The sequence below is a fragment of the Antennarius striatus genome, chromosome 3 (genome assembly GCF_040054535.1).
Source record: "Antennarius striatus isolate MH-2024 chromosome 3, ASM4005453v1, whole genome shotgun sequence".
NCBI classification, from domain to species: domain Eukaryota; kingdom Metazoa; phylum Chordata; class Actinopteri; order Lophiiformes; family Antennariidae; genus Antennarius; species Antennarius striatus.
The window spans coordinates 15,900,171-15,922,860 of NC_090778.1; the positions used below are offsets into that span (position 1 = coordinate 15,900,171).

Below are 22,690 nucleotides of genomic sequence, written 5' to 3' on the forward strand. Positions count from 1 at the left end.
ACTATTTATCTTATTACGGTAATTTAAACATTTATGACCCCATACTGACATTAAACCACTTCCTATCTGTATTGCCTTTTCCCACACTTTTATCGACAGTTAAAAGCATTTTTGCGTCTCACGTAATTCCGAGACTCACAGAACCGAGCACATTTCCGGATACCGTCAACCAATAGAATGCATACTGTATCACGTGACTGCCTACCAAAAATCCACAATGAGTTGTGCGCTTTCATGTGTGAATGCGTGAGGGCACACTATAATATATATAAATATTCCATATATTCACAGAACACCATTTTCTGCACTTAAGTGCCCTCCAGAGATTCAATAAATCCTCATGTGAAAAAAGTGGGTGAAATAAAAGCAAATCTGTTTCCTATATGAAATGTCAATTTTGGTGTTGGCAATAACAAATTTCCGCTCAAAGAAATTGGAGGAAGACTTCGAAAACACATCAGATCTAAAAGGGGGAAAATATGATCTTCAATGTCTTTCCTGATAATAAGTAGGTGATGTATTGGTAACAAAAGATGCCACATAATTTAATAGGAATGAAAATGATCACCCAATACAGGTGGGAATCAAAGACACCCCAAAAATGGAAGTGAAAAATTATGCTGATCCATTTTAGCAAAATATGGCAACTTAACATAGTAGTTTGTGTGGCCCCCACGTGCTTTTAATCACGCCTGACCACATCAGGGCATGCTCCTAATGAGACGACTGATGGTGTCCTGGGTGATCTCCTCCCAGATCTGGACCAGGGCATCACTGAGCTCCTGGACATTCTGAGGAGCAACCTGGCAGCGGCAGATGGACAAAAACATAATGTCCCAGAGGTGTTTTATTGGGTTTGGTAAACGTGGAGGCCAGTCAATGGTATCAATAACCTTCATCCTCCAGGAACTGCAAACATCATAGTCCATGGAGATTCCTGTCTAACCTCGTCTGTCAGCCTGTCCATCACCATAGCGAACAAGAAGGGGCTCAGAGCTGATCCCTGATGCAGTCCCACCTCCACCTTGAAGTCCTCTGTCACACCTACAGCACACCTCACCACGGTCTTACAGTCCTCATACGTGTACTCTTTGGTATGAAGGCTGATATTATTGTTTAATTGTGGAATTTCCACGGGTTCCAACTAGTATACACATATATGCATACTATTTATATATATAGAGGTGGGTGTATAGTATATACACACACACATTTACATATATTAAATTATTTCTTAGCACAACGATATATAAAGTTATACGATAAAGGTTTGTCATTAGTTGATCGGTCGATTAGTAGGTCAGCGCACGAAAACAATTTAGTAGTTAAATTAAATCATCACATTTGCCATGATTCTATTGCCATGGAGGCACGTAAATAACTGTTGATCGTGGTTACCCCAGCAACAGTGGTTTCGCAAGGCATGATGGGTTGATACAAAATGCAACCGGAAAAACCGGAAAGATGGGTCTGACGGAGCCAATGACAACACGTTATTGAATTTCATCAGCCAATCAGGAAACGTCAAGGCAGCCGTCTCTAACGGGACACACCCACATTACTTTTGAGTCGACCTCTTCGCGGGAGTTGTCGTTTCTGCTGCGGCTGTCCCGTTATAGCAAAACCGCTAGTTCACAGGAGACTGGAAGGTAAATTCAATACTACAACAGATAGTTCTGTCGAAACCGTAATATCTGGGCTCATTGTGAAACGGTGATATTTTTTTTTGTCTTCTGAAATTAATGAATAGCTAGTTAACGCGCTTCAGTACAATTATCACAAAAAAAGCAAATAATTTCTGTATGCATGTGTCGATGTCATTTCTTATGATGTAATACGTCAGAAAGCTAAAGTGTAATCATTCAAACAAGAGAGTTATATTATCAAGTACGATGAGGAAAAGAGGGGGTTTTACGTCGGTTCCTTGCATAAATGTTGTTTCATTTTCCAATTAAATATATATCGGGTAAATTTGTGATTGACCGCTCAAATTTCTTGTATCCATAGTAACTACGCAGAGCGCGCATCCAGCAAAGCTGATGCTGATGGAACTTGTTATGCAATACTTGTAGAAATGGCTAATTCAGATGTTATGTTTGTTATTATGTAATGACGTTCGCCACTGTTTCATTTTTCGTTCTTAAATGTCTATAACTCGACCGTCATGATCTCCATACATAACATTTAAAAAAAAAAAAAATCCGTCGATGTGACGGGTGGAATTTTCTTGTTGAAGAATCGATTGCACTGCTATTGTATGAAAATGTTGAATCTCTCGGCTGTGTTTTGTTTCCCACAGCAAACATGGCTGATAAGAAGGCGGTGATAAAAAATGCCGACATGTCGGAGGACATGCAGCAGGACGCTGTGGAGTGTGCCACGCAGGCCTTGGACAAATACAACATCGAGAAAGATATCGCTGCCTACATCAAAAAGGTGAAAGTAGTGATGACGCAACAAACAACTTGCATCCACTCACAACGCAGCTTTAATCTGCTGATTAGTCAGCACAATCTAATAGTTGTGTTCAAATGAGAGTCCTGTGCATTATTTCTGATTTGGCATCTGAAAACATTTGCAGTCTCGCTGAGGAAATCTGTTCTTGAAATGACTGTCCAGAGGCAACACTGCAATGTTTCTGTCTCTATAATGTAGAGAAGGGCAAGTGTGGTTTTTGAACATATTCTGGCTGCTTTGAGTGAAAACATTAGTAATGGTTATATAGATCATATATTATAAAACATAAGCACTTCCAAACATTTTGTTTGATGCACCATGTGTTTATGTCCCACACAGGAGTTTGACAAGAAATATAACCCAACCTGGCACTGCATCGTGGGGAGAAACTTTGGCAGCTACGTGACTCACGAGACCAAGCATTTCATTTACTTCTACTTGGGTCAGGTGGCTATTCTGCTGTTTAAGTCTGGCTGAAGGAACAGTTTTTTTCAGCATGACCTCGCTATACACACAATACCAACTGACACAACAAAGGTTTGACTGAAGGGGGAAAAAAATTATTTATTTTTGTTGTTATATTAGACTTGTCATTTTTTTAATTAAAGCATAGCTTTCAATCTGTCAGGGTCCAATTCCTTGTGTGGTTATTTCATTGCACGAATGTTTTAATCCATTGTACTCCTTGTCATAGATGTATAGACATGCACATAAATATCCATAATAGCCCATCTGACATATTTACAGAACACCAATAGATTTCCCTCCAGTATTTCAATAAATTCCACATGGAAATGGTGGCTGATATGGACGCAAATGTGCCTCCAATATGAAAACACACAATGAATAACTTTGCCAGGTGACAATGTCACGCAAGCTGATCTAGTCTAGTGACTATGCAGGCGAAGCGTTAAGTAAAGGTAAAGTAAAGGTGTGCCAACAGTTGATTCAGATCATTCTAGTATACAGGTGGTTACTAGGGAACATGAACTGTGAATGTTGCTTTGTGCACATTTGTGATAGTTGCGAGCAACGTTCCTTCTAAACTGCGCGCCTCTGCAATTGCGCACTACCCGCAGTCTCAGCGCACAAGAAATTCTATGCTGCGCATAAATTAAAAATTTGATATACAGTAAATGTATTGTGATATCCCGGGTGTTGTTACTATTGTGTGTCGCTGCCCTGAATTGTTCTACGCATGTGTGAAATCTAACTCAGTGAGTGACAGGTATCCAGCCAATGATACGATGAGGTTCACTGACGCTACGCAGCCAATTAGAGCATTGACAGTCCTGCGTGTACACCTTCCTATACGAGAAGTGCAGGTTAGTTAACTGGAGACGAACAGGCAGTGACACATCCACTCACCAAGCCAAAGTAAAAAGGATGGAATGGCTGTCGGAGAACATGTAGCTGCAAATAGAAGAACAAGCGGTGAAACTGGGTGAGATTTTTTTGAGAAAGTACAAAGCAAGAAGCAGGCGAAGCCATTAAGCTGGACAATGTGTACAACCATGTGAAAAATAAGGTAAAATTTAAGTCAGATTTGTGTATATTCTAATGACATTTATTAAGACTTTATTTATTTATGGAAATCACAGTAATTATTAAATGCTGTTACTACTCAATGATTTTGGGTAGTAGAAATGCTAATAATAAAGGAGTAATTCATCCATCTTCCACCGCTTATCCGTAGTCGGGTCCCGGGGGCAGCAGCTTCAACAGTGAGCCCCAAACTTCCTTTCCCCAGCCACATCCACCAGCTCTGACTGGGGGATCCCAAGGCGTTCCCAGCCCATTGTTGAGATATAATCCCTCCACCTGGTCCTGGGTCTGCCCCGAGGTCTCCTCCCAGCTGGATGTGCCAGAAACACCTCCCTAGGGAGGCATCCCGGAGGCACCTGCACCAGATGCCCAAACCACCTCAACTGACTCCTTTCCATGCGAAGGAGCAGCGGCTCTACTCTGAGCCCCTCGCGAACAGCAGTGTTTCTCACCTTATCTCTAAGGGAGACACCAGCTATCCGCCTGAGAAAGCCCATTTCAGCCGCTTGTATCTGCGATCTCGTTCTTTTGGTCATGACCCATCGCTCATGACCATAGGTGAGGGTAGGAACGAAGATTGAACGGTAGATGGAGAGCTTTGCCTCTCGGCTTAGCTCCCTCTTTGTGACAACAGTGCGGTAAAGCGACTGCAATACCGCTCCTGCTGCCCCAATTCTCCGTCCAACCTCAGGCTCCATTGTTCCCTCACTCGTGAACAGGACCCCGAGATACTTAAACTCTTTCACTTGTGGAAGGACCTCATTCCCCACTCGGAGAAGGAACCATCACCTTATCGTGGTGGAGAGGTTTGTGTGCCCTAAGGATCCTGGGAGCGAAGTTGTCGAGAGTCTTGTACTCCTGGTAGAGTCACCCAAGGCAAACAGGTCTCAGGTGACGGGCCAGACAAAGAATGGTTCAGAAGATCCCATGATAAGTCGGAAAGGGAAAAATGTGACCTTGCCCGGAGGAAGCCCGGGGCCCACGTCTGGAGCCAGGCCTGGACGGAGGGCCCGTCAGCGAGCGCCTGGTAGTCGGGTCTGCCACTGGGCCCGGCCGGGCTCAGCTCAAAAAGGAATCGTGGATTCTTCCCAACGCTGTGGACCCACCACCCGCAGGGCAGACCGATGGGGTCGGGTGCGCTGCCATATGAGTGGCAGTGACAACAGGGGGTCACGACGGACCAGACCGAGGCGGCAGAAGTTGGCTTTGGGGACGTGGAACGTCACCTCACTGGTGGGGAAGGAGCCGGAGCTTGTGTTGGAGGTGGAGCGTTACCAGTTGGATCTGGTGGGGCTTACCCCCACGCATAGCCTCGGTTCTGGATCTAAACTCCTGAAAAAGGAGTAATTATTTTACAGAATTGCAGGCTTTTACACTACATCACAAGCAACAGCACACGTCATTGTGCACAATGTGAACAAAATGTTATGTCTGACAGGTGTATATGAATCATTTCTTCCAGAACAGGACCCTAAGCCAGATCAACACAACCTCACCTATAGGCCAAAGCAGCTTTCTTCCCATGGCCAAAGCAGGACCCTCAAATATAACATACTACACACCTCATGGATAACAAGATCATCTTTTTCATTTCAAGTGGGCCGAATCACTTATATTAAAAGTAAACATGAAAATTGACGCTGTAATTTGATTCTATTAATAAGCCATGTATCTTGCTATGATCCAAGGTTTTGAACAAATGTGATAGTTTTGTGTGCCAGTGTGGCCAGTGTGCACATCTGATGTTTCTCACAGTGGTCCTCAGTGTGCTCAGGAAGCTTATATGTTTGCCTAGACATGAAAAATTAGAGGGAACATTGGTTGTGAGTTTCCACAGTTTTGAGAGAAAAGACCATAACAACGTAAACTGGTTAGTTGTCAATAAAATCAGATAGAATGTCTTCTCAATCCTTCAAAACTCAACATAATTGTAGGGTTAAAAACTAAAGCATTGTAAACCGCAGCTAATCAATTACAAGATCTAGCCATGGACACAAGATTTGTCCCGGCTGATGAAAATAAATGAAAGTGAGAGAACTGCTATAATTCACTGAAGATCAAATGAGGCTAAATATTTGAGTGAATTGATGAAGCTGGTTGTGATCCACACCATTAGTGACTGACTAAGCTTGAAGATTGAATTTTTATACAGGGAATGCAAATAACTAAATAGACCGTCCGTGTTATATAGACATCTTGTACAATGGAATTTACTCAAGATTCACAAGATTCATTCCAATTGAAAAGCATCTCCCGTATTAACCATCAAATAAACATGCAATCATTTGGTGTATAAATGTTAGGGTGGTCCATTGGTCAGAAACCATCCAGATTACAATTGTCTTATGATCAACATAATTTTGTACATCTACAGTATGTAGTGTATTCAAATTCATTCTGTGCTATTCAAAGAACCAATTACAACAAACTAGAAAATTAGAACCAATTAAAATCTAATAAGTTTCTAAACTCAACAATGAATAAGACATCAGCACCAAGCAATCTCAACGTTTTCCCTGTATCCCAATATATAAAATATTATTATCCATAGTAGGTATTAATGAGTCCTAACGCCTTTCTGTGCTTATGAACCAGCAGAGGGCACTCTTCTCTCAATGTATCATGGGCACACAAAATAAGACTATCTAATGTTAAGTCTGCAGTCACAACTGCAGACTAAACATTACAATTCAGACTGATGCGTTATCTGACGCTAAGTGGCCACCAGCAGCACAGTGACATTCAATCATTCCACAAATGCATTCATACTTCTGCTGTCGATTGGCCCTCCTCTGGTAAGATGATGTCAGTGTTGTTGTCCTTGAAAGTTTTTCACGAGTGGATGCAGTAATATGCTTTTTGAATTTAACTGGGAAAATACTAATCCACCTATCCTCATCTCACAAGCTTAAATATTTAGCAAAAAAGTTTAGGTCACGTTTCAGGAAATATTAACATCTCTCAGCTGTCAACCACCTCACTGAACCCTTAATGTGGTTTGGCCCAAAACTCACAGCATCATCAGTACAGTACCTGTACTGGCAAAACAAATGCATACTCATACTATTTGCAGATGACACAAATATATTTTATAGTAGTGATGATTATTTTGAGCTTGTAAACACAGTAAACAGGGAACTAAACACAATAAAAGAATGGACTCAAAAAATTAATTTGAATAAAAATAAAACCAAGGTAATGATGTTTGGAAATCATAACATAACGTCTGAACAGAAAATAAGTATTGATGGCACTCAAATTGAATTTGTAAGTGAAAATACATTTTTAGGAGTTATAATTGATAGTAAATTGTCATGGAAACCCCATGTCAGATGCATAAAAACAAAAATCTCCAAAACCCTCTCAATTATAAATAAAGCAAAACTATACCTTGATGGAAATGCACTCCGTACTTTATACTGCACCTTGGTCCTCCCATACTTTACATATTGTGTTGACGTTTGGGGAAATACCAGAACACAATTAATCCTCTGATCATACTACAGAAAAGAGCAGTGTGGATCATTCACAAGGTTGGTTTCCTTAAACATACTCATAACCTGTTTACGCAGTCAAAGTTGCTAAAATTTCATGATCTTGTCCAATGTAATACATCATTTGTTTTATATAAAGCATTCAACAAATTATTACCACCAAACCTCCAACGACTTTTTATAGCTCCACTCAGGGCTCATAACTTGAGAGGTTTGGTACAGTATATTCTTGATTGCCGAGAGCTCAAACTACGCATCAACGTTTTTGTGTGTCTGTGTGCGGCGTGAAACTATGGAACAATCTGGACTCACAACACAAGGAATGCAAAAGTACTAATCAATTGTTATATAAAACCAGTCTCTGGTAAAAATATAGATGAGGGTCATCAACTCAAACTGCTGTTGTTAACATGTGCTCAGTGTTTCTTGATCATCGTTGGTATTTGTTAATTTCTGTTGTTGGCATTGTCCATTACCATTGCTGGTATATTGTACATTGCCATTGTTGTGTGGAATTGCAATTGCAATGTGGTCATTTCATTGTTGCCCATGGTGATGCCATCATGACACAATTATTGTGTGGTTATTCTTGAATCTTCGAAGCAGCAGGAACTGGGGTGGGGTTACAGAAGTTTTCTTCTTCCCACTCCCTTTCAGGCAAAACTGTATTGTTGAGTTATCTTTATTATTTGCTTATTTAACCATTTGTCTGTTTTTTGTTTTGTTTTTCCTTGCCTTCCCTGAAATAAATGAAATTTTTAAAAAAATACTTGTCACAAAAAATATATTCCTTTCTGGAACTCCAGACCCTTAAGACCCTCACAATCAAATATGTATTTATCATTAAAAATATTGTGTGCAATAGTTACCATCATTCCACTACACACTGGGGGAAAATGCTGAACACATCTTTTGGTGCTGTGGCTATGTTTCATATTTCCTGTCTGGAATTGCAGCAATTAAGGCACTAATGAAGGCTGGAGAGGACAAAAGACTGTGGTACTCTTTATTACATTACACTTAGAAAACCAGCTTGTGGGGGTAGACGCCATTTGACAGGCAGAAGGAAGAGCGAAGGTACCCTTTCATCTGGGGAATTTTCTTGATGCGGGGCAAGAGCAGAGCATCAACAGTTTTCTGGTCCTCCTTCCTCTGCTCCGTCAGCTGGTACTTCTGCAAATGGATACAAAGGAGAAGAGTTAAAGTGAGACACAAATCAAATGTGCAAGTCCAACTCACACTGATATGGTAAAAATGTACAGCAGCATATTCTAAGACTAAATCTAAATTCACCTCTTTTTCTGTATCAAAGATCTCTCCCTCCTGGTGACGGGGCCTCCTCAGCTTCTTCTTCTTGAAGTAGGCATCGTTCAGAGTTTTGGGGATCTTCATGCCAGTGATGTCAACTTTGGTGTTGGTGGCAATAACAAACTTCTGGTGAGCTCTGCGCAGAGGGACTCTGTTCAAGGCAAGAGGGCCTGGAATACATACAGAAGACGTTATATGATTCTCATCTCATTGATAGTGCTACTATGAGCTCTTAACTTTACTTCAAGATCAATACAGTATCTAATCTGAATTACAGATAACAATTGTGTTTAAATGCAATAAAATAAGTCATCCTTACCAGTAACCAGCAGAAGACCACTTGAGAGCTGCTTCAGGAACACCACGCGCTGAATAAATAAAAACATTAAAAACACCACATTAGTATGAAGCTCTTGTATTACAACGTGTGGCCTCGTAGCAGAGATCAGTACACAATTCCTGAAAGATGATAAAAAATATATGTCTTGCAAAGCCTGCATCCTTTGAGAACAGTTAGGATGCTCTGGATCAACGCCTGAAAAAAGCAGAAATCTGCTTTTTTTTAAACAGTAATTTAGACTGGGTTTAAGGGAAATCTAAACAGTCATTTGAGAGAGCTCTTTGCCTGTGAAGTTTCATAGCTGCAAACTTTAGTCAGTCTTGCTACTTGTGTGTATGTGTGTGTGTGTGTGTGTGTGTGTGTGTAGGAAGGTTGTGGTACTGAGGGCATTTTAATCACAAAACATTTTCATTATAAAAGTGGATGTTTCAAAGCAGATCTTTTGGTATACACATTTGACATGAACAAACATTAAAATGTATAGACCAGTGGTTCACAAAATTGATATCAATTGAAATTGTTGACATATTCCTGTAAACGCAGGATAGACCCACGAACATTTCATTTTTTTTCAGTCTTATTTTCAAAGTAATCAGTTCATTTACCATCTTCATGCTCATGAGACCTGAGAACCAAGTCTCACAGTTGAAGTTTTTTAAAAAGGCATCAGAGAATCTTGTTAGGATGAAATCATGCCTTAGACACCCTTCAGTCAGTCATCTGGGCATGAACAATCCAGGTAAAGTATTTTCCGCACTATAAGGCCCACCTAAAAGCCTATAATTTTCTCATAACCCCATAGTGCCCCTTATAACCGATGCGCCTTATATGTGAACAAATATTAGTATTAGTATTGGCTAAAAACAAGATCGCTGCAAAGATCGCGCGCATTTAAGCTTGTGTATTCTGTCTGGCAGCGACGTGCTTTGAGACACCAACGTTTAAGTCAGTTCTATGAGTGTCGCATTTGCCAGTAAATTAGCAGCCTGACATTAAAAACTGGTTAAAAATTGTTTAGGACTCACAGTGCAGCTGACCTCAACGCCAACCAAACTACCGATCGATTGAAACAATATTGAATCAATAAACGAAGACGAACGTCGGAGAAAATAATCAGCTCTGTTCAAACTGAGTGGTCCATCGTAATGAATTTAACCAGTTTTTATGTCAGGTTTTATTAACATGCGTGTTGACTTCTTTTTAAGATGGTAAAGTGATCAACTGATCAGGTTTCCTTGATCAGGCTCAGAATGGCTTATTGACATAACAATACCCACTCACAGCTAATTAAAGGTATTCACAGTCATGAATGCTCTATTTAGTGGACGGATAGCGCAACTACAGCCAATAGTTTTTAAAATCTTTAATTTTTTTATTTTATGCGCCTTATAATCTGATGTGCCCTATATACGAAATTATAAAATAAACAATTCAATAAAGGTGCGCCTTTATTCCTGAATTTCCCTTGGGATCATTAAAGTATATATCTATCTATCTATCTATCTTATAATCCAGTGCACCTTATAGTGCAGAAAATACTGTAATCCTCAACCTACAAACACCATTGGTTTCTGAGAGGCTGAACTCTTTGCAAGTCGTTATTAAATTTCAATCTATAATCACCATTTGATGTTATTTAAATGATATTGCTGTAGTACTCTAGTTACAGAAGTACTTTTCCATCAAACTTACCAGGAAAAATTACAGGGCATAAAAACAACACTAAATAAATACTGAAGTACTCTGATGCAAGTTTTACATCTCTACCTCCATTCACTGAATATCTTTCCTCGGGGATGTAGTGGCTAAATTAAGCTTCAATCCACTGAGGTATTCTTCCGCATTTACATGAATGATGCACTGATGCGCTTGTTTTAATTCTTTATGTTTGATTACGCTGTTTTATTTTCATCAAGTTTCTCAGTTAACATCGATTACAGTAGCAAAACATTCAGAGTTTAGCCCTTAATGCTGCTGGGTAGAAACCTAAGCCTGCCAACATTGGTTCCTACATCATTTAGCTCCTACAGGGGAACAACCCCTTCAACAATAAAAAAAAATTATAAGTGAAATAACGGGCAGTTTGTGCAGTTTTCTTACATGTAGTCTTAAGTCTACGTTGCAGGCTCTAACTTTCAACCTGACCCCAATTGTTGGCAGTCAGATGTTCGCCAATATTGAACGAAACCCTGCAGATGAAACTGCAAACTGTTCACGTAGTCTTATATTATGGCATGACTCATGAAATCTTAATTTATGGGGTGTTAATGTTACACTGCTTGGCATGGGTTATGGCAGAAAGGGGAACTACTACTACTCAAAATCAAAATTTAAGTTAAATGTTGAATGATCTCCAAAAGAGGTGAAAAAAAAAAGGTATGAATTAGTGAACCTTTCCTTTGCAAAGTTCATTTTCAATGCAACAATCAGTACATCAGTCACTCAAGAAGTACCTGTACCATGTGAGAACATTCATGATGGGGTGGTAATAAGCGAAAGAACAGAGCATGATTGAGTGACCGTGCGTGAAAACATAAAAAACATGTCTCACCTTTCCACGGTGGCGACCAGTGAGCAGAATCAGGACAGTCCCTGGGGTGATAGAAGCACGGAGATGCCTCTTATGCTGGCAAAAGGGCTTTTTGCCATGACTCTTCAGTTTACGAGGGACATCCTCTGTGGGGTAATAACGGGGCTACAGTAGAAATGCATAATACACAAAATTCAACTGTACTGTCATGTAATTGGGTTATGAAAATTATGAAGACATTTTACCTCAATATTGTCAGTATTTAAATCTCAGTAATCAAAATACATTCTGGGAATACTTCTGGAACTTTGTAGAGTGCCATGTTCTTTAAATTCTATTGTTACAAAGGTATTTATAGTTGAAGTCAAATTGATTAGGATCTGAAAGGAAAAATATAAACAATACTCGCCATCTTGCGCAGCTTGACAACACGAGTGCCTCCATTCTTATCTCCTCCAACAGTCTTGACAACTGTGGCCCTAGGTCTCTCCTTTACCTTTTTCTCAACCTTTAGACATCAAAACCAAAACACAAAACAAATGTTGATCACATACGTGCCCACAGGTTTCATCACATTAATTTTATAGGGAACCACAAATGTGTCTCACCTTTGTCTTAGTGGTCCTGTTCTTCCACTTGTACATGGCCCTGCGAGCATACATGGCAGAGCGGGAGAAGCGGCCGATGCCCCTGACCAGATTAGGGTTCCGGCTGGCATGCCTCTTCTTCCTGACGACCTTTTTGTCTCCCTCTGCCATCTGATACAATGAAATGTTCTTGGATTAGTGTACAACAGCACTGATTTTTAGATTTTACTTTGTAATAGTTGATAATCATGAGCACAAACATTAACTACACAACACATTGTCAACTGTTGCAAACTAGAACAACTTTACTCCATCTATACATGATAACTAGTGCAAGTTTTTTCAATAAAAGATTTTATAGGTCAACAGCTGCAAAAATAAGTTCGGTCAGTTATTCATACAGGCGCTGGAAGCCTCAATATGAACCAATGCTGATAAAGCGCTAACCCACCACAGCCATCCCCATTAGATATGTCAATGAAACGCTTGCTACCACTTAGCAACATGATACATAACGCTCTACTTTAACGTCCCAGAAATGTGATGATTTAATCTTTATAAGAGAATTGTGGCAATGATAAATTAACAATATGGGGCAAAGACAAAAAATAAAAAAAGAACGGCACACTAGTTAGGTTACAGTAGCTACGAAGGCTAGCTAGCCGCCGGCCTACCGATATCAAATTGGTCATTATTAGTAACTATACGAGTAAATCTTGGAAATAACGATGCGTACAGCATCGCCTTAACATGTGGATTCACATCCGAATACGTTTAAATTATATTTTTAGTCAGTAACGCAGATGTACACAGATTTTATTCCTACTGTTACACGAAGGCAAGGGTATCTTACCTTTGCTATGAAAAAAAAGGCCGACATCCGGGCACGTGACCTTTATGAGGACGTCGCACACGGACGTCGACGTCATGACGTCCTGTCCTGCGTTCGTTCTGCAATTATTCGAACTATCAATTTAAAAAAAGAAAAAACAATGTTGCAGTCATTTTAAATAAATAATAGTTACGTAATTGTTGGATAGTTTTTCTGAAATTTATTTTCAAGAAATCTGATGTCTTCTGATATTTTTTAATGCGACCCACTAATTTGAGCATATGCATCAAAATAAGTCAGGGGAAAGAGTAAAGACTTACTTTCTATCAAATGTGTCTTGTCACAAGGAGCTACAACAACAACAGCAACAAAAAACAACAACAACCCATTTTAAACACATATCTTCTCTTTTCGGCTTTACCCTTCAGGGGTCGCCATAGTGAATCTGTTGCCTCCATCTAACCATGTCTTCTCCTTTCCAGGACAAACCTCCACCTCTCTAGCTTCTCCTCCACCTGTTCGCTGCTCTCATGACAGATCACAATCTTATCTGCAAACATCATAGTCCATGGAGATTCCTGTCTAACCTCGTCTGTCAGCCTGTCCATCACCATAGCGAACAAGAAGGGGCTCAGAGCTGATCCCTGATGCAGTCCCACCTCCACCTTGAACTCCTCTGTCACACCTACAGCACACCTCACCACTGTCTTACAGTCCTCATACATGTCCTGCACTGCTCTCACATACTTATCTGCCACTCCAGACTTCCTCATACAATACCACAGTTCCTCTCTGGGCACCCTGTCATAAGCTTTCTCCAGATCTACAAAAACAAAGGGGTTAACAATGACTGACGGCGGTCCTTGTGAACCCGCACTTGACCGATCCGGTATGGAAGTCATAGATTTGATTCGCATGTTTGATTTGGCAAAAGTTTTACGTTGGATGCCCTTCCTGACACAACCCTCTGTATTTATCCGGGCTTGGGACTGGCAAAATAAGATACTTGCTTGTGCCTTCCTACAGCTACATTCAATTTAAAACACATAGAACATGTGTTTATTTAAAATATATCTAAAAGATTTTATAAAGAAAAAGACATAGGCTACTAACAGAAAACTTCACTATGATTTTTAAAATTAGAATTTATTTTATTTTTTGCCATGAAAAAAAATCTAATCCGAATCACCGCAGGTCAGGTATGCACTAATATAAATGCGACGATTCTGTTGTTGCTCCCATTTTTCATGATTTGAAAGTTGAGATCTGTTATCTCCTTTTACGTTTCATTGTATACTAATGAGTATCAGATTGATCAGTGGAATTTTGTTTAAATGTGCAGATCATATGGTTTTGCATGTGTTGTTCGCAGAGTTACAGTACTGTACTGTGGAAGAGAGTTTATATAGATTCACGTTTCTTCTCTCCAGATCTTGTGCCAAACAAGCTTCTCAGAGATTAATGTTAAAAGGATTAGGGAACTGGTCATACATAGCAACAGGTACTCAATAATTTCATGATAAATTTAAATATCTCAGTTCATATATTGACCTACATCTACTTTTAATGTTAATACTGAACAGATTTTTAAGAAATACAGCAAGTGACCCCACTTCTCGCATAAACTCAACAGTTTTGGTGTGAGGAAGTACATTGATTTTTAATTTTTAAAAACAAAAATTTTATATACATGTTTGATCCCCGAAGGGAAATTAAGAACGCACACTCTAGATTCAACGCATGCATACATATATATTTGTGAGTACCGGCCCCTGTATCACACACACACACAAGGGGGCCTGTAGGCATGCAGGGGAGGTAGAGTGGCAGGCAGCTCCTTCTTGGTGTGCCTCAAATGAGCAATTTGTGAAGGGGACGGCACCTTGCTCAAAGGTGCCTCGGCAGTGCTCCGGAGGTGAGCTGACACCTCCCACTGTCAGCTCACCTCCGGGTATTTTTGGGGGGGGCGGGAGCGGGAATCGAACTGCCGATCTTAAATCATAGGACGACCCGCTCTACCGCCCGCTTTACCACTGAGCCACTGCCGCCCCAAAACTGTGAAAACTGTGGACAAGAACCTGGTGGAGAACATCTTAACTTTTGACATAATAATGTGGTAAATTGAAAATAAAATGAATAAGCTACAGAGGATAGTGATCACGGTGTCCAAAATCACATAGAACCCACAAAAGCAGCTCACTAACATCTTTAAGGATGTATTCAGCAAGCAGGCCGTTAAGATAGTTAATGACTACTCCCATCCACTATACAGTGAGGTTAAACTGTTACCTTCAGGAAGTCTGTACAGACTAAGAAGTCAAACAAGTACATACTGTATATAACACATATATAATTTCTTTGTTCCAAGTACTATAAAGGCATTCAGTCAATCTAAGTCCCATTAGAAGTGGACCTAGACCAGCTGATGTGGATCGCAAAAATGTTATTTCAGTGTGACTTCTGGAAATAACTATCTATGTATTCATGTGTGTATGCATCTACTGTATGTATCTATTGTGGCATGTACCAAATATAAAATAAATAAACATGCATGTCAATCAATCAACTTTTATTTATAAAGCGCACAACAGACATTTCAAAGCGCTTTTACAGAGAAACCCAACAGAACCCTGTACAGTACAAACAATGTAAAAAGGTCTGTCTTTTACTGCTTCTGTTGGTTTATTTTTTGATCCCGATAAATTGTAGTTTTTGTAAATCTTAACTTGTTAAGGCACCCGGAGTGTACCCTCCCTCACGCCCCAAGTTCACAGGGATATCCTCCAGCAACCTCGTGACCAGCTACAGCGGAAGAAGCAGGTGTTCAAGAAGAAAGAATGAATGAATGAACTTGTTAAGATTATCTTAACACTATTATCTGTGCACCTACTGTATGTGAGACCAAACACGTGGAGAACAAACTTTACTTATTCTGCACCTTTCTTGTCTGAATGGCCATTCAAAAGTGCTTCAAAATACAAGCCAGCGTTCATACAGATATTCATACAGTGGTGGTGTTAATCTAAGGTGACCATTCACACACCAATGGAACAGTCACTTACAGCAACTTGGGGTTACAGTAAGTATCTTTCTCAAGGTCACATTTGACATGTAGACGGTAGAAGTGATTATGGTAGAGAAATGAACACTCAGTGGGAATTTATTATGATGATCACAACACCACTAGTGTTGCTTTTATGTTTTTATTGAGTGTATTTTCTGGCAATTCTTACCGCTAACAAATGAATGTTATAGAACATTTAGGTGAGACCAGAGTAAATTAAAATCCTATTACAGCCAAACACAAATGTGTTTTGAGTAATAGTATGCTACATATTTTGACAGCCATATAACTCTGCATTTGAAGCAGAAAAAATACATGAAAAGTCTTTAACATCTTGGTAAAAGCACAAACAGTTAGCACATTCAATATTGACAGGCTTCTGTGGCATCACTGGACTGACCAAATATTAAATAAACTGAAAAAAGTAACAGGAATTAGCAGGAAAAAACCCCCCAAGTGTTTAATTTCTTTGTGTTCTAAGAATAGGGTTAACATTACTGCTTTATGATCATTTGCAGGTTTATGTAAAAGTTGCAGCATGTGTATTATTTTTTAATGTCATAGGATGGGATGGAGGTACAAGACATTTTTGTACAGGAAGTGTTCATGCTAGTAGCTTCCTCAGTTAACAATTTTCCAGGATGATGGCAATTCCCTGACCACCTCCAATGCAGGCAGAGCCAACTGCATACTTGCCTCCTCGTCGCCTGTCAAAAAAACATTTTTAAATATTCAAAGCTGCTGAGAGAGAAAAGATCATAACTGACATGCCGAGCATGTTCTTTACCTGAGCTCATGAACCAGGTGGGCAGTGATTCGTGTTCCAGAGGCACCAAGAGGATGTCCAATGGCGATGGCTCCACCATTGATGTTGCTTTTCTCTGGATCCAGACCAAGAGCCTTAGCAACAGCCAGGTACTGAGAGGCAAAAGCCTCATTCACCTGAAATCAAGAAGGTAAACGCACTCAGGTTTTGTAATGTGTTTAAGGATTTAGTGCTGATCCTAAGGACACATGTATAAACCCAGACACAGTATAAAGTGTGTATTATGTCATGTTTTCAGCTATCTGAGAGTTAAAATTTCAACTTTGGAGTGTGAGAGAAATGATTGTATTAGAGTTTTTGGGAGACAGTAAGCAAGTCTCTGACCCTAAAAGGACATTTCCAGGAGTTGGCTAAGATTGATAAACCCTCCTGCAAGTCAAAGTGGTGGAACATCTGAATATCATATAATATAAATCTGTTGTTGGGATGGGCTTGAAACGGTATAAATGCTGAAATGATTTTACAATTGTCAGTCTCAGATTGTCAAAGTGCTGTCTTTCCATGCCGCTATTCTTAAAGAGACCCATCACAACACGTCCGTAATTCTTTAGAGAATTAGCAACGCTCATGAACCAGGAAGAATTTCCCTGACAGGAGTTTATAACATACATTACAGTTTTATTACTTTAGTCATAGATCGCTAGCAAACCTCCACAAGATCCATGTCGCTGAGGGTCAGACCAGCTTTTTTAAGAGCTTCGGTGATTGCTGGAACAGGACCTAAGAGGATTTACAAAAACCAGAACTAAAATAAGGAGTCATGTCACAGGACTTTACTGATTCTTTCAATCCTTTTAATTCAGAGGGAATAAATTACATCTCATTTACAGTTGTGTCACTTACCAATTCCCATAATGCTTGGGTCACAGCCTGAAGTATGATAGGCCACGATTCTCGCTAGTGGAGTGAGCTTGTGCTTCTTCAAGGCATCCTCACTTGCAATCACCACAGCAGCAGCACCATCAGTTACACCCTGGAGATCAAGACGAGAGCATAAATTCCTTCAATGGCAGAATCACAAGTATTTGTTCACATTTGATATTTTTACAATCGTGACAGACACTTCAACTCACAGAAGCATTAGCAGCAGTAACAGTCCCTCCCTTCTTGAAGACAGGAGCCAGTTTTGCCATTTGCTCCACTGTGGTCTGAGGCCGGGGGTGTTCGTCCTGAGTCATGGACACCTTCCCTTTCTTACCTTTCACCTCAATGGGAGCAATTTCTGCTGTGTAGTAACCAGCCTCATGAGCTGTAAAAGGAAGAAGTTTCATTTTAAATACTAAGAATGAGTTTGTCTAAAGCAATGTCTTCACAGCTGAAATACAAGTGTTCCCTTTTAGAATTAATATATTTATATATACCAGTACATATTTCGTGCAAGGTGAGCAGATCTTAAAAAAATAGCCCATCTTACCTGCCTTCCACCTCTGTTGAGTTTGATATGCATAGTTGTCACATTCTTCTCGATTTATCTGGTATTTCTCTGCCAGGTTTTCTGCTGTGATGCCCATCGGGGTTTTGATATGCATGTCAGTTAAACCTGCCCATAGGGTGTCCTCCAGCTGTCAAGCAGAGAAGAAGACAGTTTGTCTTTTTGTCAGTCTCAAGACGTTGAATAACAAGTGTGTACACAATGTGCCTGGAGTAAGGATGCACTACAAGGAATATTTGCAGATATTAACTATGTCTATTTTCTGACTCTCTTGAGTACATTTGCACATACATTTGTATGTGCAAATGTTTTTTTCATACTGAAGTGATGAAGCTATGATGGGAACTCCAAAGTTCACATAATTTAATCTGTCATTATATTGTCAGATTTATTCTTCATCTCTATTTTGAAGTTAATAAAGGATGGAGAATATAAACCACATGCCTACCTTAAGATCGAATCCAAACTTTGTACCAAAACGTATGTTGCGGACAGCATACGGGGCCTGACTCATGCTCTCTGATCCTCCACACAGGACCACCTCTGACTCCCTGAGACAGATCTCCTATAAACACACAAGATTACAGGTTATTGTTTATGAAGCAACAACACACACACACACACACACACACACACACACACCTTTTGTACTGTATCCGATAGAATCTTCTTGGTTTCGGTGGAGGGCTTACCTGAGCACCGCTGATGATGGACTGGAAACCAGATCCACAGAGTCTGTTGACAGTGAGAGCAGGGACTGGGATGGGAACGCCACACCGCAGACTGACATGACGAGCAATATATGGTGTATCAACAGAGCTCTGAAAACAGAGGTGCAGAAAAAGAGAAATGGAAAAAGGAAAAATGAAACTCTTCTCACACACGGGTGCTAATATGGATGTTATGATATGAGGGTCACAGTGAAATGTTAAACAAGCTGTCATGCTCTGTTGTCCAGATTGTAGGTACCTGCATGACATTTCCCACGATGACACTGTTTACAATTTCTGGTGCTACAGCTCCTGCGGCGAGGGCAGCTTTGGCAGCATGCTCCGCTAGGTCTGTTGCACTGTGATCTCTCAGCAAACCCCCATAGGTACCAAATGGAGTGCGTTTTCCTGCTACAATAAAGACACCTATAGAGAAACAAGAGTATTTTAGTGCAGCGACAAGGACTTCAAAACAGCCATCATTGATCCAGAGCCAGAGCACAGCATCAGGGGTTACCGTGTGGAACATATGGTACTGCAGAGATGCAGAAAATAAACATTTATCATATGAACAATCTAACATCAACCGAATCAAACTAGGCTGGTCAAATAAGAGGAGCGCTGATATCAGGAGGCCTGGAGTAGAGTGTAATATTGTGTGTATTGTAAGTATATTGTTGTGTAATTAACAACACAACATCTATACAAATTAATAATTCTCAAAGACAATGGAAAAATAAATGAGACATCAGAACTTTTAATGAAAGTGCTCTATCAAAATTAAATTACAGTAACTCTGTAGTGAATCAAGGGCACGGTGAATATTTTCAATCAACAAGTCTGTGGCTTAATGTACAAAATTATGGTGACTTATTTGAAAAAAAAAATCACACATGAGATACAGGGTGTGTTTGTATGTGTTTTTGCACATTTGCGTCATGTGTAAATATTTGCTGTGATTAACATAATTGGAACACCAGCCCCCTGCAGCATTTTTAGTGCTGTAAAATATGTTCTGTACTTTCAACCTGTGGACAACTGTACAGCTACTGTACTACTTCAGCACACAAATATAAAGTCCAACCAAAATTACACACAAAATCAAATAGGATCAATAATATTTGTGAAGCATAAACATGCGTGTATGTAATTAAAATATTAAAAATTAAAAGTATTTTAACAGAGTGGCTTCAGTACTTTCATTGAAGAATCTGATGCTTGCTATCTTTAAAAGTTAATTAAAGCAAGTATTTTGACCAGGAAAACAGCAGAGAAAACATATTGATAATTGTTATCAATGCTCAATGCTACCAATTAATGCTTGATATACTTTAAACTGATCAAGTCAGTGTAAGAAGTCTGATTTTTTTACTGAGTGATCCCAAATCAAGGACTCACTGTTGTCCGGCGACATACATACATATCATTTTCTATTTGAACCCTTCATCTTTTACGGGTCAGTCAAGAAATATGTTAATTTAAAAGGAATTTACGCCCTTCCGACTCCACTACAATCAAAGATCACCAAGGTGAAGGGTGAGGTACTGGAACCTGAGCAGATACTCTCCTTGTAAACACCATTACATGTGATGACTTTCACCTGACAGTTGTTACAATCTACCTCTCGTCTCAGAAAAAATAGATCAGGATATTTATATATTTATCGCCAAATGAAATGTTGTTTTTTCTATCAGAACTACTTATCTAACTCCGTATTTGGTATTTTCTACTCTAACTATTTAATTGGCTATGTAAATGTGTCACACGATACTTGTAAAAACAAAAGGTGGATCGTTGTAAAAGATGACAGGTTGGTACTGTACTTCCCCCCAGAATTCAAGATTCATCTAAGAGAGGCTGGAGAATGCATTTGTATCCTTTTGTTTTAGTGATGCAACTATGTATAATTGCCAAACATAGTATAAAACAATTCATATGAGATACAGTCTACCAATCTTGAATTTTATTTTACTACATAAACACACATACCCTACACAGTATCTGAGGGTAACATAAATTATGGTTGATTGTAAAACCTTCAGTTACGTGAATATGACTGACACAAAACATTAAAGTCTACATTGTTATTAGTAGTAATAGTAATAGTAATATTGGTTTCTTTAATTCAAAACTGGATTTCTGACCTTCATCACTCTGGACTCTGGAACCTTATTTTCTAGCGAGTTACGATTTCATAATGTATTTTTAATTCAGTCGGGCTAACCTTTCCTGGTAATGTAAAGTACATTAGCAGAGCAAAGACATACAGAACCTACAATTAAAATAAATGTATGATACAAAAAAACTATATCTACCACGTTTCAACAATTCAATCACTGTCAGGAAAAAAAAAAGTGAACTTAATTTCGGTGAAATTTCATTTAGACTATGATCTACTTTCCTCACAAACATGCACCGATTTGCCATAACATTTCAACTCCTAAAAGATGACTTAATTAATATTTATTCTCGTGTTACAATTCAGTGTGTGGGATATTATTCTTCAACAGGTGCACATTTATCCTTGATGGCGATGAATTATGGACAGGTGAATCGATGTGAGTGACCTCAGTATGTGCCATGCTGTGATGGCGAGATGACCGGATCTGAGCGCCTCCATCACTGTGGCTTTGGTGCCCCAAAAGCCACAGTGATGTTAGGACCAACCAGAAAAGTCTAATAAAGGAAAACGGCCACAAGCCAGTCAGAACGGCCATGTAAGCATCAGAACCGGACTATGGAACCATGGAAGCAGGTGGCTGGTAGGATGAACCATGTATACGTTGTTTATGTTGCGTTCCTGTCAAGCTGGATCCCCTGAAGGAAGAAGGCAAGTTGGTAATGGCAGTGTGATACTTTGGGGTAGATTCCACTGGGAAGTCTTGGTTCCTGCCATTCATGTGGATGTTACTATGACATGGACCACCTACCTAAACATCACTGTCCTTAATGGCAGATGATGCACCCTGACACACTGCAAAAATAGCTCATGCATTGTTTAAGGAATACAGCAAGTTAATATTCCACAGATCTCAATCAATAGAACATCTGCAGAATGTATTGGACAAACAAGTCAGCTGCATGGAGGCTCTGTTTCATTACAGGACGCAAAGATCAGCCCTTAATCTGTAGGCACAACTTGTGGCTTCTTAATTCTTCATTAATCATTAGCTGATTCATCAAACATTAATGCGTGTCTTAGTTACTCATGAGTCATAAATTAACACATGACATTTCGTGCATTACTTGAGCCTTATTGTTTGCATTTAAGCACACCAGCCACTGCAAACATACACAATCAAATTCACAATGAAAGCACTTGACTGACTGGTAATAACCCACGCTGCGACTGAATATAAAAAAAAATTACACATCTTCATTCCTAAGTTTCAAAGCACACGGCGACAATCCACCGGTATTAATATTTCCATTCCGACGAACCGAAGAGTGTTTGTTACCTCTGAGAAGAGCCATGACGCTGATTCAGAACCGAGTTTTCGGACACTGTGGTTCTGTTGTGCGCTGAAGAGACTGACAGCAGTTTAACCTTTCACCTAAATTGTTA

At 39.7% G+C, this 22,690-nt stretch overlaps 3 protein-coding genes across 3 annotated transcripts; 1 reads left to right on the top strand and 2 right to left on the bottom strand.

The window, feature by feature from the left end:
• Positions 1–1,558: 1,558 nt before the first annotated feature.
• On the top strand, positions 1,559–3,082 carry LOC137592716 (dynein light chain 2, cytoplasmic-like). Its single transcript, XM_068311064.1, has 3 exons — positions 1,559–1,649; positions 2,300–2,436; positions 2,797–3,082. Exons 2-3 carry the CDS (start codon positions 2,305–2,307, stop codon positions 2,932–2,934), a joined length of 270 nt encoding a protein of 89 aa, XP_068167165.1. The 5' UTR covers positions 1,559–1,649; positions 2,300–2,304; the 3' UTR covers positions 2,935–3,082.
• Positions 3,083–8,488: 5,406 nt separating this feature from the next.
• On the bottom strand, positions 8,489–12,452 carry rpl6 (ribosomal protein L6). The gene is made up of 6 exons (XM_068311561.1): positions 12,283–12,452; positions 12,084–12,182; positions 11,696–11,839; positions 9,124–9,172; positions 8,790–8,974; positions 8,489–8,669 (listed from the first exon to the last, which is right to left on the bottom strand). Exons 1-6 carry the CDS (start codon positions 12,430–12,432, stop codon positions 8,517–8,519), a joined length of 780 nt encoding a protein of 259 aa, XP_068167662.1. The 5' UTR covers positions 12,433–12,452; the 3' UTR covers positions 8,489–8,516.
• Positions 12,453–15,645: 3,193 nt separating this feature from the next.
• acaa2 (acetyl-CoA acyltransferase 2) lies at positions 15,646–22,686 on the bottom strand. The gene is made up of 10 exons (XM_068310678.1): positions 22,584–22,686; positions 19,385–19,551; positions 19,108–19,236; positions 18,864–18,980; positions 18,398–18,545; positions 18,057–18,232; positions 17,827–17,956; positions 17,633–17,703; positions 16,945–17,099; positions 15,646–16,864 (listed from the first exon to the last, which is right to left on the bottom strand). The coding sequence occupies exons 1-10, from the start codon at positions 22,597–22,599 to the stop codon at positions 16,783–16,785; spliced, it is 1,191 nt and encodes a 396-aa protein (XP_068166779.1). The 5' UTR covers positions 22,600–22,686; the 3' UTR covers positions 15,646–16,782.
• Between the last annotated feature and the right edge of the window lie 4 nt (positions 22,687–22,690).